The sequence below is a fragment of the Schistocerca nitens genome, chromosome 2 (assembly GCF_023898315.1).
Source record: "Schistocerca nitens isolate TAMUIC-IGC-003100 chromosome 2, iqSchNite1.1, whole genome shotgun sequence".
NCBI lineage: Eukaryota > Metazoa > Arthropoda > Insecta > Orthoptera > Acrididae > Schistocerca > Schistocerca nitens.
The window spans coordinates 1,005,062,271-1,005,085,453 of record NC_064615.1 but is presented as its reverse complement, the minus strand read 5'-3'; the positions used below and the strand labels follow the sequence as shown (position 1 = coordinate 1,005,085,453).

Below are 23,183 nucleotides of genomic sequence, written 5' to 3'. Positions count from 1 at the left end.
AAGGAACTAGCACGAGGGTGATGTGAACTGACAAGTGGTGGCACCCCTCACTAGTAACAATGATGCTCCCTCTGAAACGGGGAGTTGTCCTCTGCATCCAGGGAGGCAGCAGGCCACAGACGAGGCAGATTCCATTACAACACCCTCTGCAGCACCCATGGAACTGATACAGAATGCCTTCAGACAGGGAATAATGAGCATGTTGCAGAATGTGGCAAACAAAAAATGAGTGTCATCATTTTTTATAATCTGTTTCAGTTTGTTAGTGCATACTAGTGAAAGATAGAAGAAAAACAGCAATAGGGCCCTAGTAGTGGTACATATACAAGTACGGTAGATAATGTAGTCTTCTCTAATAACACACATAGTTATGGTGATCAGAAGCAGTACTGTGTTAGCTGTAATAGAGCAATTTGTATCATTAGTTGCTGATGTATAGGAAAAATGACTGTAGTTAGTAGCAATTTGAATAAGAAAGAATACAGCCTGTGTTTAAACTACAAGCAATAGACTAAAATGTAATAAATAAATATATAAATCTTAATTATTTTTGTTTTCTGTAATATGGTGTCATTAAGTTGTAATCATTTATGAAAATGTCTCTTATGATCTTAGCATACATTGCACTCATGAAGGTAAAATCACAAACTTGTTCTGTAAATACCAACTGCCAATAGTTCAGATATAAGCCTAACACAGTGAGAAGGGAAGGGAGAGTTTGTTCTCTAGTCAATATGTCTCAAAAAAGGAATATGTCAATAGCTAAGAATACATCAGAAGCTAGACTGTAACTGTTCTATTTGTAAAGAAAAGTTTTTGTACTTTAATTATATTTTCAAGATACAACATTAGAGGGTCCATTAAATCACAAAATCACATACAGTGGGAGAAAAGCACAATTCTACATACACCTTCATTCAGATCATATGTTATCAGTGCATGCTATCTAATCTTCTGTAAAGTATGTTATCAGTATAGCGACCCACCTCTGTGACAGGTACAGAAAGATAAATGACATGAGTCAACCATATAATCAATGCACAGAGCTCTCAGAATGTTTCCTACTAAGACTTTGCAATTTTGCTTTATACTTACATTATGCTACTGACGTTATTCAAGTCTCCATAATGTGTGAAAACAGCAAGGGGTAATCAACACTGAACAATGGTAGAAACAATAGTGAAATGGTTGTAAAAGGTATTGATCATACACGTCTGTTTGGTCGCAAGCTACCTACAACACAACAAATATGGATAGGACACCTGTTACCTATGATTATAAACTGTTCTCTATATGCAGTAGACTTTGGAACAAGTGTTGCACTAGCATGGCGTTATTTTGAAGAGCAAAATTATTTCTGGGGTAGTTTCACTGTCCTCTTCATATATTTGCCTTCTCTGGTATTTTTTGTGCATACAGTGTCTAAGCCACATTTGTGGGAGGAACAACCCAATACAACAAAAACTGCTCTCTGGTTTTTGGCACGTTTTCTGCAAATTGTGGCATTCCCAGTTTGGGTTATTTACAGGTAAGAGGTTAATACTTATAGAATTTTGATTTAGTACAATTTAGCACCTTCTTTCTAAATAAATTTATAAATTTATAAAAATAAAGAAAAGAATTATACAAGCTGACAGCCAACCATTCTACATCACACACAGCACTAATTTTCTGCACTACATTATAGCTCAAGAGGTTAAACTTCTTTCATTGTGACAATTTGGTTTATTATTATTATTTCTTTACTTTCTCAGACGTTAAGTCTGGTTGAGAATGGAAAGTGACGCGGACCTTGATCAAGCGTCACTTCCTATTAACTGTACGGTATGTGTTATATTGCATTTAGGAACTTTCGGGTAATTGAACATGTATCAATAATTACGGATTTCTGTAGTTGTATATATATGTTTGGATGTAGCTGTATTGCATTGATGTACTGGTGGATATTGTGTGGTATGACTCCTGTAGTTGATAGTATAATTGGTATGATGTCAACTTTATCCTGATGCCACATGTCTTTGACTTCCTCAGCCAGTTGGATGTATTTTTCAATTTTTTCTCCCGTTTTCTTTTGTATAGTTGTTGTATTGGGTATGGATATTTCGATTAGTTGTGTTAATTTCTTCTTTTTATTGGCGAGTATGATGTCAGGTTTGTTATGTGGCGTTGTTTTATCTGTTATAATGGTTCTGTTCCAGTATAATTTGTATTCATCATTCTCCAGTACATTTTGTGGTGCATACTTGTATGTAGGAACTTGTTGTTTTAAAAGTTTATGTTGTAAGGCAAGCTGTTGATGTATTATTTTTGCGACATTGTCATGTCTTCTGGGGTATTCTGTATTTGCTAGTATTGTACATCCGCTTGTGATGTGATCTACTGTTTCTATTTGTTGTTTACAAAGTCTGCATTTATCTGTTGTGGTATTGGGATCTTTAATAATATGCTTGCTGTAATACCTGGTGTTTATTGTTTGATCCTGTATTGCAATCATGAATCCTTCTGTCTCACTGTATATATTGCCTTTTCTTAGCCATGTGTTGGATGCGTCTTGATCGATGTGTGGCTGTGTTAGATGATACGGGTGCTTGCCATGAAGTGTTTTCTTTTTACAATTTACTTTCTTCGTATCTGTTGATGTTATGTGGTCTAAAGGGTTGTAGAGGTGGTTATGAAATTGTAGTGGTGTAGCCGATGTATTTATATGAGTGATTGCTTTGTGTATTTTGCTAGTTTCTGCTCGTTCTATAAAGAATTTTCTTAAATTGTCTACCTGTCCATAATGTAGGTTTTTTATATCGATAAATCCCCTTCCTCCTTCCTTTCTGCTTAATGTGAATCTTTCTATTGCTGAATGTATGTGATGTATTCTATATTTGTGGCATTGTGATCGTGTAAGTGTATTGAGTGCTTCTAGGTCTGTGTTACTCCATTTCACTACTCCAAATGAGTAGGTCAATATTGGTATGGCATATGTATTTATAGCTTTTGTCTTGTTTCTTGCTGTCAATTCTGTTTTCAGTATTTTTGTTAGTCTTTGTCTATATTTTTCTTTTAGTTCTTCTTTAATATTTGTATTATCTATTCCTATTTTTTGTCTGTATCCTAGATATTTATAGGCATCCGTTTTTTCCATCGCTTCTATGCAGTCGCTATGGTTATCCAATATGTAATCTTCTTGTTTAGTGTGTTTTCCCTTGACTATGCTATTTTTCTTACATTTGTCTGTTCCAAAAGCCATACTTATATCATTGCTGAATACTTCTGTTATCTTTAGTAATTGGTTGAGTTGTTGATTTGTTGCTGCCAGTAGTTTTAGATCATCCATGTATAGCAAATGTGTGATTTTGTGTGGGTATGTTCCAGTAATATTGTATCCATAATTTGTATTATTTAGCATGTTGGATAGTGGGTTCAGAGCAAGGCAGAACCAGAAAGGACTTAATGAGTCTCCTTGGTATATTCCACGCTTAATCTGTATTGGCTGTGATGTGATATTATTTGAATTTGTTTGGATATTATTATTATTATTATTATTATTATTATTATTATTATTATTATTATCAGCATCAGCAGCATTAGCATACCCAAAACAGAAAGTTTCCACTACATAAACGGTGATGTCAGCAATAACATTCTCCTTCACTATTTACAGTTTGGGTAACTTTTCAAATCCGCGACTGTAGAAATCATGTGGTTTGGAGGTGAAGAAATTAGCCATGTTTGAAGTGCATTTTCATCTGAAAAGGAAGTTCCTTGAAAGTTGTTCTATAGGGACTGGAAAAGGTGAAAACCAGAGGGCACAAGATCATGTGAACAAGGCGGAGACTTGAAAAACTCCTGTAGAGTGTTTTTTGTCAGTCTAGCAGAATGACGGTGGGTGTTATCATTGAGTAGCATCACTTCACGCAGACTTCCTGGTTGTTGTTCTTGGATTGCATCTGCATGATGTCTCAGCTGTTGATAATAAATGTAACATGTGATAGTGACACCTTGGGGAAGCAATTCCTAGTACACTACATCATCGCTGTTTCACCATATGTATAATATTATCTTTTGGGAGTGTACACAGGTATTTGTATGAGAAGTTGCTGCTTTGTTTGGGCTCAATTATTCCTTTCTTTTCCTTATGTTAATGTAAAGACAGGCCAGCCGTAGTGGCTGAGGGGTTCTAGGTGCTTCAGTCCGAAACCACGCGAGCGCTACGGTTGCAGGTTTGAGTCCTGCCTCGGGCATGGATGTGTGTGATGTCCTTAGGTTAGTTAGGTTTAAGTAGTTCTACGTTCTAGGGGACTGATGACCTCAGATGTTAAGTCCCATAGTGCTCAGAGCCATTTGGAACATTTGTTAACGTAAGGACACCATTTTTCATCACCAGTAATGATACAGTATAGGAATGTTTGGTATTGTTTACAAGGCAATTAATTACAAGGAAGCAAAGATGCACAATGGTGGAATTGTCATTATTCATCACATTTTCTAGTTCTCAAGTATGGGATCATTGTGGATTAATGCATTTAAATGATCTTCATCAAACCCCCAAAGGTCTTCCTGAACGTAGAGTGTTACTAATGTCGAAATGATCCTCCTTACAATGAGAAAATCATTTTCTTGCTATGCTCTGTCAATAGGCATTATCCCCACCCATGGTGTAAATGTTTTTGGCTGTCTCCACTGTTGTCGCCTCTCTATTGAACTCAAACAGAAGAGTATGTGAAATAGAAATAAAAAATGACAATCAATAAATAAACCCATAACAACCAGAATACCAACACGCGAAACAAAAATGCTATGAACTTATGTACCAATCCAATATTTCATGAAACAGATGATGAAATACATAAGTGTTTGATTGCACCATTGGATATTAATAGCAGGAGTCAGCAACAACAGTAGGCAGCTCATAAAAATCCTTGTCTGACCAATTTCTTAATGCTGATTATCAGTCTGGGTACAATACCAGGTAAGTTTTACAGAATGAAGAGACATAATTTATAGGTCCTTGAAGTGAACGAAAGCTGTAATGATCAGTATTTCAACGATGAAACACTTTAGTAATGCTACAAAGACCCTAAACAAAGGTTATACAGCTCATCAGTTGAAGATTAATGACATTTGGTATAAACATATACAGTCTTTCTTTAAATGTCAGTTATTATAAGAGATTCTAAGAATGGTAACATAGAATGGCTTTGTATTATTCCTCTTGATAAGATTCCCAACAAGGGAGGGGAAGTATGGTGTTGAATTTGTTTAAACAAAATTTAAGTATTATGGAAAAACTCTAAGACCAGAGAGAGAGAGAGAGAAAGAGAAAGCAAATAAATCAATAATGAAAAAGTGGCTCAGTTTTGTTACGGAAGTAGCTGAGGAAGACTAAAATCACTGGCTGCCACATTCAAAGAATTCCTTGTAACAATAGTATAAAGCCTAAGATTTAAGAATAAGAAATAATACATCTGACTTTCTCAGGGCAGTTTCAGTGATACAGCCACAATAAGGGCTGCATAAATCATTGGGCCATTGAATAATAGTAATTTTTCTAACTACTCAAGTACTGACATCTAGTGCTGACATAAAACATTGTTATGTCTGCAATTAAGCTGGGGTTCAAAGTGTAAAGTTCATACCACCATGTCTACAACTATACTATTTTTTCCATCTTCTTTATACTGCGACAATATGAGTCACAGCCTCGACATAAATGTAATAGGTAGTTACATATGTGGTCAAAGATATATTTTAAGTTGCAGTGGTGTAGTGAATGCATCCTTTGTAACTGTCAGATGTAGTGACAGGCCAATTGTGTGCGAGGGAGCTCAGAGAGGAAGGAGGAGGCATTCTGTTGTTGGTCACCTTTAGGATAAAATGTTTGTATATATTGTGATTAACCAATGTGTGTTTTAGTAAATCTGTTCTGTACAGGTCAAACTTTATTGCAACCTATCACAAAAAATATCAAATTACTAGAATTTCATAGTCTTATCTCTTGTTCTGGTGCCAGTATGAACACTGGATGAAGGATAGATGGTTTTCATCTGTTTGCTGATATTTATTCAAATCTTTTCTTTCAATGTTGGAAGTTCATGTCTCATCATAAAATGTTACTACAAATTCCTTTCAAATGATATTATTCTTCTACATTTTCTCACTTTGGTCTCACCATGTCCCAAGACATCTTTCCTGCAGCACTTTGTGTTCAGTTTTCTGTTTGATGGTAGTTGCTCCAAATTGTGTGCTTGACCTCAAATTACATGTCCAAAGAACAACAAAATTCTGTGACAGCATTTAGCACACAGCCTCATTTTTACCTTTAATTCTTACATAACGGAGACATTAGTTCTTCTTTCAATCCACAATACTTGCAATAATATCCTACATTCTCACATTTCACATGCATCCATATTTTTATGACTAGCTTTTCTGATGGCCCATATTTTCAAACCTTATAGGGGCACTAGAAATACTGACTTCACACATAATCAAATTTTCTTATAATGTAAAGAGCAGAGATAAACGCATACCTTATAGTGGAGACACTGAGTCACTGACAAGCACATAAATTACAAAACAGACTAAAAATGTTGATGAGATTTTGGACAATGTTGTTCTTCAGAGACAGTTCACACACACACACACACACACACACACACACACCTTTGACCTTATTTTTGTGCTTGTTGACCACTCAGTGTCTCAACTACACAGGGTTACCTTTAGTTCCTCAATTATTTGTATTCCACTCTGGCCTCTGGCCTTTCCAGTATCAAATCTGCTTAAGATTTTTGTCAGATATGTAGATACAAAATTTACCTTCAAATTCATTCATTCTTCTCGTATTGCTCTGCATACACTTATTTTGACTTCTTTCAGATTTTGTTTGGAAACGCTGTTTATATTTCCAATGGAGCACTGTTTACTTCCATACCAACTTTCTACAATGACTATTCAAGTATGGTGGATATTTTCTAGCCCTCACAATCTAACTCAACACAGCTGCATTACTAAATGGCTAGCCCAGTTTATTGAGCATAGTCCCAGCTTAAGGCTGCCTATCTGATAGCTTCCAGGAGCAACAAAAATTGATTTTTAATATTTCATATAATTATTGAGCAAATTTTAAAATTTTAAATGCTATCATAATGCTGTCAGTCATTAAGAGGTATAATATTATGTTAACGGTTTGACAGAGTATGACAAATTTAGCCACAATATATTAGTCCAGTATTTGAGAATGATAGCATTTGGCAACTTCCAACAAACTTGAGACATTATTTTTATTCTTTTAGGAACTACTTCTTGCTCACATCCCCCACAAAATGATGAAAGGACAAAAGTTAACCATTCACTATATTTTTGTCATCAATGCAGTAAAACTTCAACATCAAGCATGATGTTTTAATTTATTACTTCTTTAGTATTAACCATACCCACAATAAATTCTGCAGACAGTAAACTCCACATTTTAAATTCCAGAGAATAATGTTTGATGTCAACTGTTCATGTAATGTGCTGTTTGTTCCAGCTAAACTTGCTAAGCAGAAATATTTTGGAATATTTCTGGGAACTGGTTAACAAACACAGAAAAACATCCACTGCACCATTACACACTTGTAACCCTAATGATTTTAACAAATATTTTATTGATGTTGTTGGGAATAATGTAGCAGAAGCACCACATTTAGAACTTAATATTAAAACAATATAAGCATTAGCAATCGGTGCACCTTCACCAGGTGCTTCCAGAGAACATAATAAAAATTGTGAAAGGTTTTAAACACTCTGTTAGCACAGATATATTTGGCATGTCGTGCTGTTCTGAGTTATACTGTATCTGATATTGCTGAACCTTTGAATGCTGTCATTAACCAATGCCTCGAGGATGGTACTTTTGCACACTTTTTAAAACTGGCAAAGACAGTGCCAGTGTATAAAAAAGGTGATCCTAACTGTCCATTCAGCTACAGAGCAATACCTATCCTAGCAAAAATGATTGAAATTTTAATGAAGAATCAGATGTTATGTTATTTCAAAGATGACAATGTCTTTCTGGATATCCAACATGGATTTAGAAGAGGGAAATCTACATATACTGCAATGCTTGATGTAATAACAAAAATAATGGAAGCATTTGAAGAAAAGAATTGCATGACTGGAATTATTTGCGATCAAAGAAAGGCATTCAGTTGTATTTCTCATAAGACACTGTCGGGAATTTTAAAATCTTGTGGTACACAGTGTGTCATTTTTGAGACACTGTCATCTTACCTAAGAGAAAGGCGGCAGAGCATTTGTATCCGGGGAGCGAAATCTCATGAAATGTATCAGTGACTTAAGTGGTGACTGCCATACACTGCTATTTGCACATTATACAACATTAATGACTAAGGGAAGAAATTCAGATGAGGTACAAAAGGACACTGATGAAATTAAATGAAGATAAAACCCAGAAAATATTATGCAGTTTTTGTAATTGTTGACCTATAGCAAATGTTGATAGTGTCAGACTCCTGGGAATCACAATTGACAATAACCTGACATGGACAGAAAACATTGCACATTTGTGTTCTAAGCTGTCAAGAGTAATTTATCTCCTCAGGAAGCTCAAATGTGTGATAACAGATCAGTGCCTAATCACAATATATTATGCATTGATCCACAGTCACATCACTTATGGACCGCTGCTGTGGGGACGCACTGCTGGAAGTAAAAACATATTATTCCTACAAAAGAAGGCTGTAAGGATAATATCTTCTAGCAAGAAATTTGATCACTGTAGATTCATTTTCAAGCAGTTGGGAATAAAGACAATATTTAGTAGGTATGTTTTCAATCCTCTTGTCTATATAAAAGAAAATCAAGGCTTCTTCTGCAAGAAACAAGAGTTTCACAACTAAGACACACAAAATAAGGCTGACATTGATATTCCAGACTATCTCCTAAGTAAGACACTGGACAGTTTTCTCACAGCTGCCCTGAAGATGTTCAACCATCTACCTCCGAATGTTCGAACATTGGCACTGAGGATGTTCAGAGTTAGACATCTTGTATGCTAAAGTAACAGTTACTATATTCTGTAAATGAATTTTTCACTGCAAGTGGAACTGTTGACTGGTAACATCTTACCAGTCTACAGTGATACTATCACATGTGAAGCCACAAACTGGGCACATTTAAGAGCTGCAAATCACAGTTTATAACCACTGTTTATAACAACACTTTTGTGTAATGCTTCTTGTGTCTTATCTTAGTTTTAGTAACAGTTTCAGTATATAATCACTACGATGTGATGCAATCTGTCTGGTCATGGTCAGTGAATGATGCTGACTTAGTAAAAGTAATAGTGATCTGTTCTAGTACTGATTGACTTCTTATTTTTACAGTACCTATTTAAGTATAGTTCAAATTGCAGTATCACATTATATTGAATTCATTTTATATATTATATATTACATATTACTGTAAACTTGATGCTGTCTGTCCAGTCATGGCTAACGAAAGACACAGAATTGGTAATTAATAATTTTCAAACCTGTAGTTTTTGAGCTGTAATGGTTTTGTGATCATCAATTTCTTGCTCTGTATTGACTTAAATGAACTATTCTCTACAGCTCAAAGTAATTTTCATCTATATATACATCTATGTGGATACTCTGCAAATCACATTTAAGTGCCTGGCAGAGTGTTCATTGAACAGCACATGGGAAAAATGAACAGCTGTGCCTTTCCGTGCTAGATCTTATTTTCCTTATTTTATTATGGGATTGTTTCTACTGATGTAGATCGGCATCAACAAAATATTTTTGCATTCAGAGGAGGAAGTGGGTGATTGAAATTTTGTGAGAAGATTCTGTCGCAATGAAAGAAGCCTTTGTTTTAATTATGTCCACCCCAAATCCTGTTTCATTTCAGTGACACTCTCTCCCCTATTTCGTGATAATACAAAATGTGCTCCTGTTCTTTGAACTTTCTCAGTGTACTCCGTCAATCCCATCTGGTAAGGATCCCACACCGCATAGCAGTATTCTAAAAGAGGAAGGACAAACATAGTGTAGGCAGTCTCTTTTGTAGATCTTTTTCATTTTCTAAGTGTCCTGCCAATAAAATGCAGTCTTTGGTTAGCCTTCCCCACAACATTTTCTCTGTGTTCCTTCCAATTCCAGAAAAGGTATTCAACACAATATAACATGAATCCCCCCCCGCCCAATACCAACTGCTTTAATAATATGAGTTTCTCAGTCATACAGGCAAGTTGCCTGAACAGCACAGCATGATCAAGAAATAAATGCACAACACCCTCAAAGATTTCCCTGAAATATTTTGGTGCTTCAGATCCTGAATCAGGTAGTCTATAAAATCACTAAGCAGGTGGTCTGTAAAACCACTCAGTTATTTTGTTCCCCTACTTATTGTATATTTGTCAAATTTATCTGAATAGCCACTTCTTTTGTGTAGAAACACCCATCCCTTATAGATCTTAACATGAGATCTATAGTCAATCTCCAACCCTACAAATAACTTTCTAGTTATCCCCGCTTATGTGTCTAGTCTATTAAGTCAGAAATATTTGACCCTGCTAATAACGTTATGGGAGGATGTACAAGAAACATTATCCCCATAATACATTTCTGTATCATGACCCAAGCTTTTGACTGTGTGGATTATAAAATTAACAAAGGAAATTACAATCTTACTGTATCATTGTTGAGCAATTTGATTGGATAGAATTTAATTTCTGTAGCATAAAAAGGAAAATCACACAATTAGACACCTCAGCAGGAATAAGCATTCTCTTATAAGTGGGAAGTATCATCAACCATTGAATCCCTGAATCGTTAGTGCTACTCCAGTTTCAGTCATAGTTGTACATAACTGATATTGTGCAATTTCAAATAAGAAGCAATGACCAACAAGTCCCAGCTAACAATATTAATAGTTGTGAAATAACTGAAATTACATTAATGATATGTTTGGTGTCGAGATGAATAGCAATCTATAAAATCAGTGAACACACTGCTCTTAAAGCATTACATTAATTTATGTGTTACCACGACATGATAATTTTTCAAAGGGGTGAAATAAGGGTCAACAGAGTATTTATTCAGTGGAAACAGGATTAAGAACATTGTGTAAATTGGTAACTGAACACCTTGTAGAGGTCTCATCAGGACAAATGGAATATTTACACCTACTTGCCAATACCTTTGCTCTTTATTGCTAATAATAAAACTTAGTTTAAGATGAACTGTAATACACACAAACAGAACACAATATAAAACTGATTACAGACTTGTCTAAGGTTGATAATATGGGTCAAGTTTTGTGTGGTGACACGAAAATGTTTAGCAAGCTGCCCTTTAGTAAAAGACAGGATTTAGGGAAACACATTTAATAAAAAATAAATTTAAAGCTGATATTTTAAAATTATATGGATTTTTGAATGAGAAATATCTGTTGGTACAGTAGAAAATAAAGTGTGCAATAAAATATACCCCAGTCTCATAATACATTGATAAATATTTTCTATAGTAAGTACCCTTACGTTACAGTAATATGAAGTACACACTGGTAGGCAAACAATCGCATCATAAAGTAAAAGTTGCACTTTTTGTAAAATCATGGATTTTCTGTACTTTAGGTATTATGCACACTTTCAGTTAAATGCCTTTTACTAACTGAATTATAGAAAGGCACACAAAAAGAAGGAAAATTCACTTCTGGCCAAATCATTTTTCAGCTACAGTATGTAGACATGCATGTGTGCATGCATGCGCCCCCCCCCCTTTCTTTCTCTTTCTCTCTCTCTCTCTCTCTCTCTCTCTCTCTCTCTCTCTCTATGTACTCAATTGGGACTTTTTTCCCCTTTTTTGTGTGCCTGTCAATGACTCAATGCTTCTACCATTCCATAATTTGTTACCCATTGTCCTAAATTATTTACATTGTGCCACAACTTTCCATGCCATATTTATTATACCTGTTTGTACACAATAGTCACACATTGTTAATACTATTGTTCTCTTGGCTCGTCCCTCATACCTAACAGTTGCTCTTTCTCATGAGATACAAAGAGCATAGTATACAAAGAAAAATGAAGATATGTGCACATCATTTTTCACTGTCAAATAACATTTTAATTTTTAGATTTTCTTAGTGAACAATATAACAATTAAGTAATATTAAATTTAAAATAAAATATTGTCCTCCAAATTTTCAGGTATACAAAGCAACTCTTTTGGTCTGTTGAAGCTTTACTTAGAGATGGAGAAGAGCAACAAAATGCAATAGAGATAGCAGGAAAACCAAGTCGAATACATCTGTATTTGTTTCTTCAGGCTTTCCTCCAATCAGCACCACAAGCTTTCCTGCAGCTTTATGTTCTACTTAAACAATATGACAATCAAATAGAAACAGGTAATGTCTCATCTGTGGGTAAATGACTTCATATCAATACAAGTGAGCAACTAGAAAATTTATTATTAAGTAAATACAATTTATAAAATTTGAAGGAAGCACTATGTTCATAGTCTCTTCACTGTCATCATGTTCACAAAACTCTTCACTTATTCCAGAAGCACTACATGTTACACATTTCTTGTAGTGTTATTACACCAGTGGCCACTTCTATGTGCTATATTTTACTCAACTTTAAACTATTGTATCTTGACAACAGATAATGATTATTGAATGAAAAAATTTCATTTTGATTTTATCCATTTATCTACATTCATGCAAATTTTGAAATGATTCATACAAGTTTAAAGTACAGAAGCGGTGTGGTTCAAAAACCTCCCACAAAAAGGTGTTTTTTGCACACAAAATTCTAATGAAGCAACATTTTTCAAATGGTTAAAACTTAACTTAGACCAAGGTCCAATACTTTGGTGGACCAAATTTGAACAGATGATGGATCTGAGGATGACTGTTTTTGCAAATAAAATCCGAATGGTGTACATGCTAATGGTGCCATTAGCTGAGCATTAATTTCAGCCCAATTAACATCTTTTGCAAAAGGAATTAATCAATTTGCACAATATGCCTGGGTACCAGCTCCAGTTCATCATCCAAACCTTGCATAATACACTGTAGTATAGCTACAGTAAGACAGATGTTTGAATGGCTATACAAATGGCTGCTGGTCTGGGCTAAACCAAAAACATATTACCCCATGTTCGCAGCTCAAATATGAACCAAGCTCCCACACTGTAATGATAAAAATAAACACTTCCTATGATTGCAAAGCAATGTGTTAAAAAATTTCAAACTACCTGCTTTGAATAAGCTGAGTATAGTATTTTCTCTAAAGCAAAATTGTACTTGGTTATTTCAGAAAAAATACTATATTGTTAGTTTATCAAAGAAAATAATCAATTTTTGAAAATATAAGCAGTTGGATAGATAAAAATCTACTCACCAAACAGTACCAGGAGAACACACATATGAGAGGTATTACAGTTTGCAAGCTTTCGGAACTAGTGGCTCCTTCTTCAGGCAGAAGGGCAGAAGAGTTGAGGGGAAGGAAGAGGGATGAAGGAAAACGACTGGAGTTCAGAAAAGTCACCCAGTACCTCAGATCAGAGAAGCCATACTGAACAGGATGAGAAGGAATAACTTAATTGTTGGGAACTGCACCGTATGAGATTTAAAAACCTGAGAGCTTAAAGGTAGAAGACAGGGTAATATGCAAGAAAGAAATTACTGCCAAAACATTGTGCATAAGTTAATAAGAGCAGAGGGCTAAGTTCATTGTATGCGATGCAGGTGGACAGGATGGGGGGCGGGGGTGAAAAGTAGACAGGTCAGAAAATGATCGATATAGGAAACTAAAATGGGGTGAAGAAAGATATAGTTACAGTGAAGAAATGCTGAAACCAAAGAAATTAATTTAAATTAAGTCCAGGTGGGTGGCAAAAACCAAACACACGTTTTAGTGCCAGTTCTTACTTGCGGAGTTCTGATAAAATTTGAAATTGTTTCATGCGAGTATGTTCCAGCAGCGCTGTCTTCTGTCTTTTGCTTTTAAATAAAGATCAATTGTTCTCTTAAGTACACCTCCAGACATTATTCCATTTTGCACTACACACACTGGTGTCCTCTATAATATTATGGGTTGATAAATACCAGTACTTCTCATTACTGAAGCACTGCTTCAGAAACTGATCTCTTTTCAGTGCTGTTACAGATAACACTAGTTTATTGTATTTTTGCAATGGGTTTCTGCGTGTATTGTTGTCAGATAAAATAAGTTACAGAAAGTCATCTAGGGCAAAAGGTTGTGACTCACTTGTAAAAACACAGTCTCAGAAACTAACAATAAATAGTTAAGAGCTCAGTTTTTGAACCAGAACTATTGGACTAAAATGTTATATCTTTTGTAATGCCTGTGCAATTTTACATAAATGTTTTAACATGTGTGACAATTGTGCATGCTCTTACAGGGAAGCTAGTTTGGGAGTGGTGTATGAGAACCGTAATTTTCAGTTTCACTGGAGAAACTGCAGCAAGACGTTTGCATGGTATGAAGAGTATGAGCAAACAACTTTAAGATCACAAAGCAGTTGGCAAACAATAAATATGTCCAATCTGGGTAGAGAGACAAGTTATGAGAATTAAATAAGAGCAGCTGAGAGAAAGATAGAAAGACTTTTATGGACATGGTAACAGGCAAACAGTGAAGTGGAAGGAGGTCCAATCAATTGTACAAAAACAAAATACTAAGGCAATCCAATGAGAGGAAGAGTCTCATTGCTATATTGCACTTATAGGGTTAATATTGGGCAACAGAGGCAGAAAAGTTATAAACACAGCCTAGTGCATTGAATACCTAGCAGACCTTCCAAATAGAAAAGAGCAAGCCATAAACTGTGAAGAACTTAATATTAATTCTTTCAAAGATACACTAGAATGGCAAAAGAAATGATTTGAAAATGTCAAACTTTTATAACATGAATGTTGGTGCAAAGTCTTCAACTAGAACTATGCAGAACATTAGAATTTTAATAATGTACTTTCACATGAATTTGTAATCAATTACATAAATATTTATGCAGTCATAATCATTCTCTTTGAACACAACGCATAAACAACTACAATAAAAAAACTTTGAAAACAATACAATTAGAGTGAGAATAGAATATTTCAAAAGAACCTTGCAAGAAGTTTACTGAAAAATGGGTATCACATGCCAAAACTCAACAAGGAAAAATTTCCATCCCTCATCAATAGCAGTTTTTGCAAGAAAATGTCTAAAAATCAAAGCAGTCAAGATAAAAAAAATGAAACAAAATATTGCATGGCAAAAAAAAAAAAATTGTAGACTTGCATAGTTCTATAATTGATTTCATATTATAAGAACTACATTAAATAAAGTAATTTTTAAAAACTTAAACATTTCAAGATGTTGTGATCATAAATCAGATGACTGACTGGTGGTAACCACACTAGTCTCTCCTGTGCAAGGCTCTCCACTTTTGCATAACTACTAAATGTTTATCCATATGATATATGATATTGCTTATTGTAAACAAACTTTGAAGTTCTTCTACAAAGTGGAAATCCCCCCCACATCGACACACACTTTCTTCCATCACAAAACTGATTATCACTTGATGCCTCAGGATGTGTTCTATCAACTGATCCATTCTTTTAATCAAGTTATGCTACAAATTTGTTTTCTCCCTGATTTGATTCAGATCTCTTCATTAGTTATCCTATCTACCAACCTAATATTCAGCATTCTTCTATGGTACCACATGTCAAAGCTTTTACTGAATTCTTGTCTGGACTGCCTATCATCCACATTCCAGTTCTGTACAAGGCTACACTCTGGGAAAATACCTTCATAAAAGACTACTTAATACATTAATTTATATAACATTTGTTTTAATTGGAAAATACAGAAAAAAACATCAACAGGAGCTTTCAGCCCTGAGCAAGATGATTCTTTATATCATATGTTAACAAATTCATCTTTTTCAAAAATACTTTCCTTGCTATAGCCACTCCATATTTTATATCTTATGTACACACATAATTTTTTTTTTCCATCACCTCAGTTACGAGAGTTCCAGAACCTGTCAGAAAATTGCAACAGAGATCAACATAAACATCATTTCTGCCCTTTTTATTGCTCATGAAAACCACACATTGCATGTTGTACCACCATACAGGGAGACCTTCAGAGGTAGTGGTCCAGATTGCTGTACACACCAGTACCTCTAATACCCAGTAGCATGTCCTCTTGCCTTGATACATGCCTGCATTTGTCATGGCATATTATCCACAAGTTCATCAAGGCACTGTTGGTCCAGATTGTCCCACTCCTCAATGGCGATTCGGCATAGATCCCTCAGAGTGGCTGGTGAGTCACTTCGTCAATAAACAGCCATTTTCAATCTATCCCAGGCATGTTCGATAGGGTTCACATCTGGAGAACATGCTGGCCACTCTAGTCGAGCGATGTCGTTATCCTGAAGGAAGTCATTCACAAGATGTGGTCAAACTGTGGTACTGACTGTCTAGGTGTGGTTTAACTACAGACAACACAAGTTGAGAACTGCCTTTCCGGTGGAATGACTGGAACTGATCAGCTGCTGGACCCCCTCCGTCTAATAGGCGTTGCTCTTAGCTTGCTTGATGTACAGATTGAAAAACATGGGAGATAGCCTGCAGCGTCATTTCACTCCCTTCTCAACCAGTGTTTCCCTTTCATTTCCTTTGAGTGTTATGACTGCATTCTGGTTTCTGCAGAAGCTGTATATAATGTTTTTCTTTCTGTATTTTATCCCTGTTACCCCCAGAATTTCAAACAGTGTAATCCACTAATACTGTCAAAAGCTCTCCACATCTACAAATGCTATAATTGTAGGTTTGCATTATAATAAATGTCATAGGCCTCATCTGCTCCTAAATATTCCAGTACCGAAACTGATCTCCCCTGAAGTCAGTTTTTAACAGTCTTTCCATTCTTCTGTAAATAATTTGTGTTGATGTTTTGCAAACATGACTTATTAAACTGATGGTTTGATAGTATTCATAATAGCCAGCACCTGCCTCCTTTGGGACAGGAATTATTAGATTCTTCCTGAAATATGAGGGTAATTCACCTGTTTCATATATCTTACATACCAAGTGGAACAGTTTTGCCAGGAGTTGCTCTCCCAAGCATCTCAATAATTCTGAGGGAGTGTCATCTACTCTGGGGCTTTTTTTAAACTTTCCTCTTTCAGTGTTCTGTCAAATTCTCCATCCCATCTCATCTTCATCTACTTTATCTTCCCTTTCCATAATATTGTCTGCAAGATTGATTCCTTTGTGTAGTCTTTCTAGATACTCCTTCTGCCTTTCATCGTTGCTTCTTTGCTGAATATTGTTTTGCCATCTGAGCTTCTAAGTTCATACATCTTCTCCTCTTTCCTCCAAAGATTTCTTTAATTTTCCTATACACAGCATCAATCATACCCAAAGTCATGCATGTTTCTGCAGTGTAATATTTCACTCCTAGTCATTCCTGCATTCAGCATCACTTTCATTTTTTAGATATCTCCATTCCCTTTTGTCTGCTTCATTTACTGTAGCTTTTTACTTTCTTCTTCCATCAATCAAATTTAACATCTCCTGCAATATCCAAGGTCTTCAAGAAGGCATTTGCCTTTTACCTTTTTGATCTTTTGCTGTCTTCACTATTTCATCTCTCAAAGTAACCAGCTCAACTCTTACCATATTCCTTTCCCCTTTTTTGTCATTTGTCACCTAGCACTCCCTTTGAAATTCTCAACAACCTGGTTCCTTCAATTTATCTAAGTCCCATCACCTTAATTTCCTGATTTTCTGAATTTTTTCAGTTGTAATCTGTAGTTTATGTCTAATAAATTATGGTCAGATTCCACATCTGCCCCTGCAGTTTGAAATCTGGTTTCAACATCACCATTTTACCATTATGTTATCTATCTTAAATCTTTGAGGGTCTTACTGTAAGCCTCATCCACATATGCAGCCTTCTTTCGTAAGTCTTAAAATAAGTGCCTGCACTGATTAACCCTAGCAATACCAATGCATTTTCAATTATGTGTACTACCATCGGCAGTATGGTTGAGGGACAAACTTTACGCAAAAAAATGTAATTGTTATTGACTTGTATTACAACATACTTTTTAAAGAGGTGCTGATGTGAAAGTAGGGTCCAGAAATTGAAAATATCTTTTAGCACACTCTTAGCAATACCAGGAATGTGAACTATCAAGCAGGGTGAGAGGGTTGGAGGGAGGTTTACATTATGACCATAACAAAATGCAAATTACATTAATTCTTTCTTTAAAGTCAGTACCGCCATTAGTCTTGTTTATTTACAGTGTTACATTTACAGTTACACAATCATGATTTCGGCTTCTAAGTGCCATTATCAAGTGTTTTAAGTGTTATACATTGCCTAAGATGGCATACTGTCATATTAAAATACACTATTAGACACATTGTCTAAGAGTTGATATTTCTGGCAGAGCCTACTGCTTTATTTCATTACTGAGTACACCATCTTAGGCAATTTAAAAGACTTGATAATGGCACTTTGGAGCTGAAATCATGATTGTGTAAGTGTAAATGTAACACCGTAAATGAACAACAGTCTAATGGCGGCACTGACTTTAAAGAAATATATTATGACTGTGGCCCCACATTATGAAAAAATTATTACATTAATTCTTGTTGACTTTTATAAATGATTCACTTTTTAAAGAGATAGTGCTGTGTAAGTACAGTCCAGAAACTGAAAATTGTTGTGAAAAGTCCCATCTACTAAGAAGAATAAATTTTTTGTTGAAGTTTAACTAAAAATTTAAAAGAATTATTGAATCTGGTAGAAGAATTCATTAAAAACAATAAATATTTCCTTTCAAAATTTATAAATATAGAGTACATAGCCTCACTGCAATATTTTCAAAAGCTGCACATAAAGTACTTCTCCCCTCCATTGGTACTGCTAGGGTTAAATTGTGCTTTGTGCAAAATTCTACAAGGTAGCTCCCCTTTTCGTGCATGTTATCCAACTATTTTTCTTTCTCTTCCTGTACCTCCTATCAAATTCCAGTCCACTTTCACAGTAAAATTTGCCTCTTCCTTAACAATATGATTTAGTTCTTGTATCTCATAATAATTCCATTCACTCCCTTTATCATTGCAGTGCTTGTAGGCAATAAACTATCATTGCTGTAATGGGTGTTGGCTTCACATCTATCTTGACAACTAAAATATGTTCACTATGTTGTTCACAGTATATTGCCAGCATTCCCATTTTCTTATACCATATGAACACAACAAAGCATCTTCTTCCAAAGACTCAATTAAAAACAATAACTTCCACAATGTTGACAAATGTTATTGTATTACAGATGTATTCTGAAAATACTGGTTTCACGTTTATTCTTGTTATATACAAATGTTCTAGCATATAGTGAATAAGTTGAAATATTTAGTTTTGTTGACATTGCATTACAGTCTGAACTAATGAATACTTCAACACCAAGGAAGAAATAAGAATTTTTTTTTTTTTTTTTTTTTTTTTTTTGTAAATTATTGATTCAGTTTCTCTAAATCACTTGTGACTACACATGCACAAAACAGGACATTCAATTGCTCTGAAGTGTCAGTTCTGTAATTTTTGTATTGTAGGTAATAGTTGATACTGATAAGAAAAGAATTAAAAAGTTTATAATATTTTTTTTTAATATTCCGTAAGTATAGATGGACATAATAATAATACATGCCACATGATGTATAGATTGCCCAAAATACAAACATAACTTAAATGATGAAGTTTATAAAGTCTTAATTTTGAGAAATTGCAACTTACTACACACAAGACATTAATTCATAACTTTATTCAGTTATAATAGCAAAGAAATTGGCCACACTAACCTCATTACAAATTAAAAATCTCTGGTACTCATTAAAATGCTACAATGAGTTACCACCACTAATTGGTTGTTTGCTTTTCCACAGATTATATGCATGTGACGTGCATAATTTCATCTCTTCTGATCTTATCATCAACTGTAGCATCATTCCAATTATTTGAAAGCCAAAAAGTACTTGGTCGAAGTAAGCCATGGTCTTTAAAAAACTGGCTGCAGCAAGATCACCACAACAAAAAATTATGTAAAGATATGGAAACCAATGGATCTGAAGCAAAAGAAGGTGACAATTTCACTAAAGACAAAGGTCAGACTACCATTTTTCCTGAATCATTCTGGGAAAACATTTCAAGAGTCGAAGACACAAAACAGCAGGAAACTGAATATCAACAATATACACATGATTGTGAACTGAGTGACAGTGAAACTTCAACTCCATATCTACAGCCAAAAAATAGTCCTTTATCAAAGCAAGACATCTCACAACAAAATGACAGACACTCAGGTGACAGTTCCAGTGAGGATCAGGAATCCCACATTAGCCATGAGGATAGGTATTTGGAGCTTTCTGGTTCACAAGAAACTCACACTGTGCATCACTCATCAAATGAGCAAACTGTGCAAAGTGATTACCTTTCTTTAAGGCCTCCTGAAGAAGAAGCACCTCCACCACCAATACTAGTTAACAAACATCAGCAAAATTTCATAATACGTTCCCTACAAGCATCTCAAACTCTTGAGACTGTTCCTACTCAATTTAGGAGTACAGTTTCATCACTCTCATCAGAAGAAAAACTGCAGAAAACAGGATCAGAACTTGATGATCCCATGGGAATGTGTGTTTCAGCTTTGTACTGGTTCCTATTTCTTCTTTCACGCATGTTAGCTATAGCAAGTTTTTCACAGTCTTTTCCATTTGTGGCATTTGGTCTATGTGCTCTGCAATATGTATTAACTGCTACTATTCTTCTTTATAAAAATATTTCTCAGCTTGAAAAAGTATTAGCTCGTCTGAGTCTCAGCTACATTTATCTGTTCTGTTTAATAGAATTTAAAATTAGATTTAGAAAATGGCTGCTTAGTTACATTATATATTTCTTAATACTGAACATTGAAGATGTAATAATAACAGCCATATGGTTTATTTCAATAGAGATGAAAGGTTGGTGGGAAACATATGTGCTAGTTCTAATGTGTGCAAGTATGGTGTTAAGTATGCTAACATTTGTCTACTACCTTTGTATATTGAAGCCAAAAACAGTGAAAATGTATGACGGAATGTGACAAAACAAAATTAATAAATTCATCTGCACTTACTGTACATGCAGCACACACCAAGGAATGATTTCTCATTTCAGCAGAAAGTATATCAAATAGTGATGAACGTTTATCATGACTGTCAGCATACTCATTTGCTCTCATGTCTATAATTTCTGATACACCCCCTGTGAAATCCACTAGGGCATCAGCCATATGTCCCCCATGAAGACCATCGTATGAGCCATGTAGCCTGTAATAAGTTATTCATATTACTGGCATTTTTTTCTCTCCTCTATATTGGAAGGATTAATATATAAAAATAATTATTAATAGCTAAACAATCAAGTATAAAGATATTAACATTATTATAAACTAGCTTGGTGCCTACTGCTTTGCTTGGATTTGTGTAGTAATTAAAACAATAATAATTTTATAAACAAATACCTGTATTAGGCTGAATGAAAAGTTAGTATAGTAAAGAATCACTTCTTTTTCTATGAACTTCTGATGAAGCTGGGACAGTTAAACATTGATTTTGTCCACAAATTGCAACACCTTCTAAACTTTTCATGCTAATTAAGGCCATAGAAGCATGGTCTTTTTTGAACATATTTCTGACCAAAAACTGATCAGCAGCTGAGTTTTTGTTAATCCTGCCTGTCAACCTCTGGTGGTGATATTTTCACAGAAAATTTCATCCCCTAACAAACAGTTCTTTATTTACACCTAACCGAACAGTATACCATTAATTTCCATAGATTTATCTTTAAAAAGTCTAATATAATGAAATTAAACAATGGAAAATCAAGGATGGAATGTAACAATATTATGAAAAGCAAAGCTGCTACCCACCATATAGCAGAGATGCTCAGTCGCAGATAGGCACAACAAAAAGACTGTCACAAATAAACCTTTCGGCCATTAAGGCCTTCGTCAACAACACACACACACACACACACACACACACAAAACTGCAGTCTCAGGAAACTGAAACCACACTGCGAGCAGCATCGCCAGTTCCTGATGGGAGTGGCGACTAGGTGGGGGTACGGATGAGTTCAAGTTTCTGTCCTTAGTTATTTGAGCTGGGCAATGACTAGTTAGTGAATCAGTCAGAATATTTTCTTTTATATAGAGGCATATTTTACACCAATACAAAACTCTCTCTCTCACACACACTCTCTCTCTCAGGAGAGTCAAATTTTGATCCTTGATTTGGGTGCTTGTGCCATTATCAAACGTAACACTTTTTGACCAGTCCAGTACCAAATCTTGTAGGATCCCGTATCTTATATTCTCCAATTCTCCATTTAATTTTACTGCAGTATGTCAATGTGACCATCAATTATGAAGGTAAGATTCCATCGATGTAAGAGGAATGCCACTAATACCATGAATTGGAAGATTCCCACGTAGAATGTACACTCCTGGAAATTGAAATAAGAACACCGTGAATTCATTGTCCCGGGAAGGGGAAACTTTATTGACACATTCCTGGGGTCAGATACATCACATGATCACACTGACAGAACCACAGGCACATAGACACAGGCAACAGAGCATGCACAATGTCGGCACTAGTACAGTGTATATCCACCTTTCGCAGCAATGCAGGCTGCTATTCTCCCATGGAGACGATCGTAGAGATGCTGGATGTAGTCCTGTGGAACGGCTTGCCATGCCATTTCCACCTGGCGCCTCAGTTGGACCAGCATTCGTGCTGGACATGCAGACCGCGTGAGACGACGCTTCATCCAGTCCCAAACATGCTCAATGGGGGACAGATCCGGAGATCTTGCTGGCCAGGGTAGTTGACTTACACCTTCTAGAGCACGTTGGGTGGCACGGGATACATGCGGACGTGCATTGTCCTGTTGGAACAGCAAGTTCCCTTGCCGGTCTAGGAATGGTAGAACGATGGGTTCGATGACGGTTTGGATGTACCGTGCACTATTCAGTGTCCCCTCGACGATCACCAGTGGTGTACGGCCAGTGTAGGAGATCGCTCCCTACACCATG

The 23,183-nt window shown here is 35.5% G+C and overlaps 2 protein-coding genes across 2 annotated transcripts in view; one reads left to right on the top strand and one right to left on the bottom strand.

Annotated features, from left to right (window-relative positions):
• The window catches only part of LOC126237354 (calpain-5-like), a 252,548-nt gene that overhangs the window by 153,202 nt on the left and 76,163 nt on the right, over nucleotides 1-23,183 (bottom strand). The window contains exon 5 of the mRNA XM_049947420.1: nucleotides 21,222-21,414. Coding sequence (XP_049803377.1) covers nucleotides 21,222-21,414 — 193 coding nt within the window. The remainder of the gene's footprint in view (nucleotides 1-21,221; nucleotides 21,415-23,183) is intronic.
• Nucleotides 1,018-21,254, top strand: LOC126237355 (uncharacterized). The gene is made up of 3 exons (XM_049947421.1): nucleotides 1,018-1,528; nucleotides 12,215-12,411; nucleotides 19,993-21,254. The coding sequence occupies exons 1-3, from the start codon at nucleotides 1,185-1,187 to the stop codon at nucleotides 21,186-21,188; spliced, it is 1,737 nt and encodes a 578-aa protein (XP_049803378.1). The 5' UTR covers nucleotides 1,018-1,184; the 3' UTR covers nucleotides 21,189-21,254.

Bases quoted from the DNA above. Each gene is read 5' to 3' on its own strand.
- LOC126237355 (XM_049947421.1), top strand. From the start codon at position 1,185: ATGGTTGTAAAAGGTATTGATCATACACGTCTGTTTGGTCGCAAGCTA. The intron at 1,529-12,214 runs GTAAGAGGTTAA...CCAAATTTTCAG, and splicing joins CCAGTTTGGGTTATTTACAG to GTATACAAAGCAACTCTTTT. The intron at 12,412-19,992 runs GTAATGTCTCAT...GCTTTTCCACAG, and splicing joins TGACAATCAAATAGAAACAG to ATTATATGCATGTGACGTGC.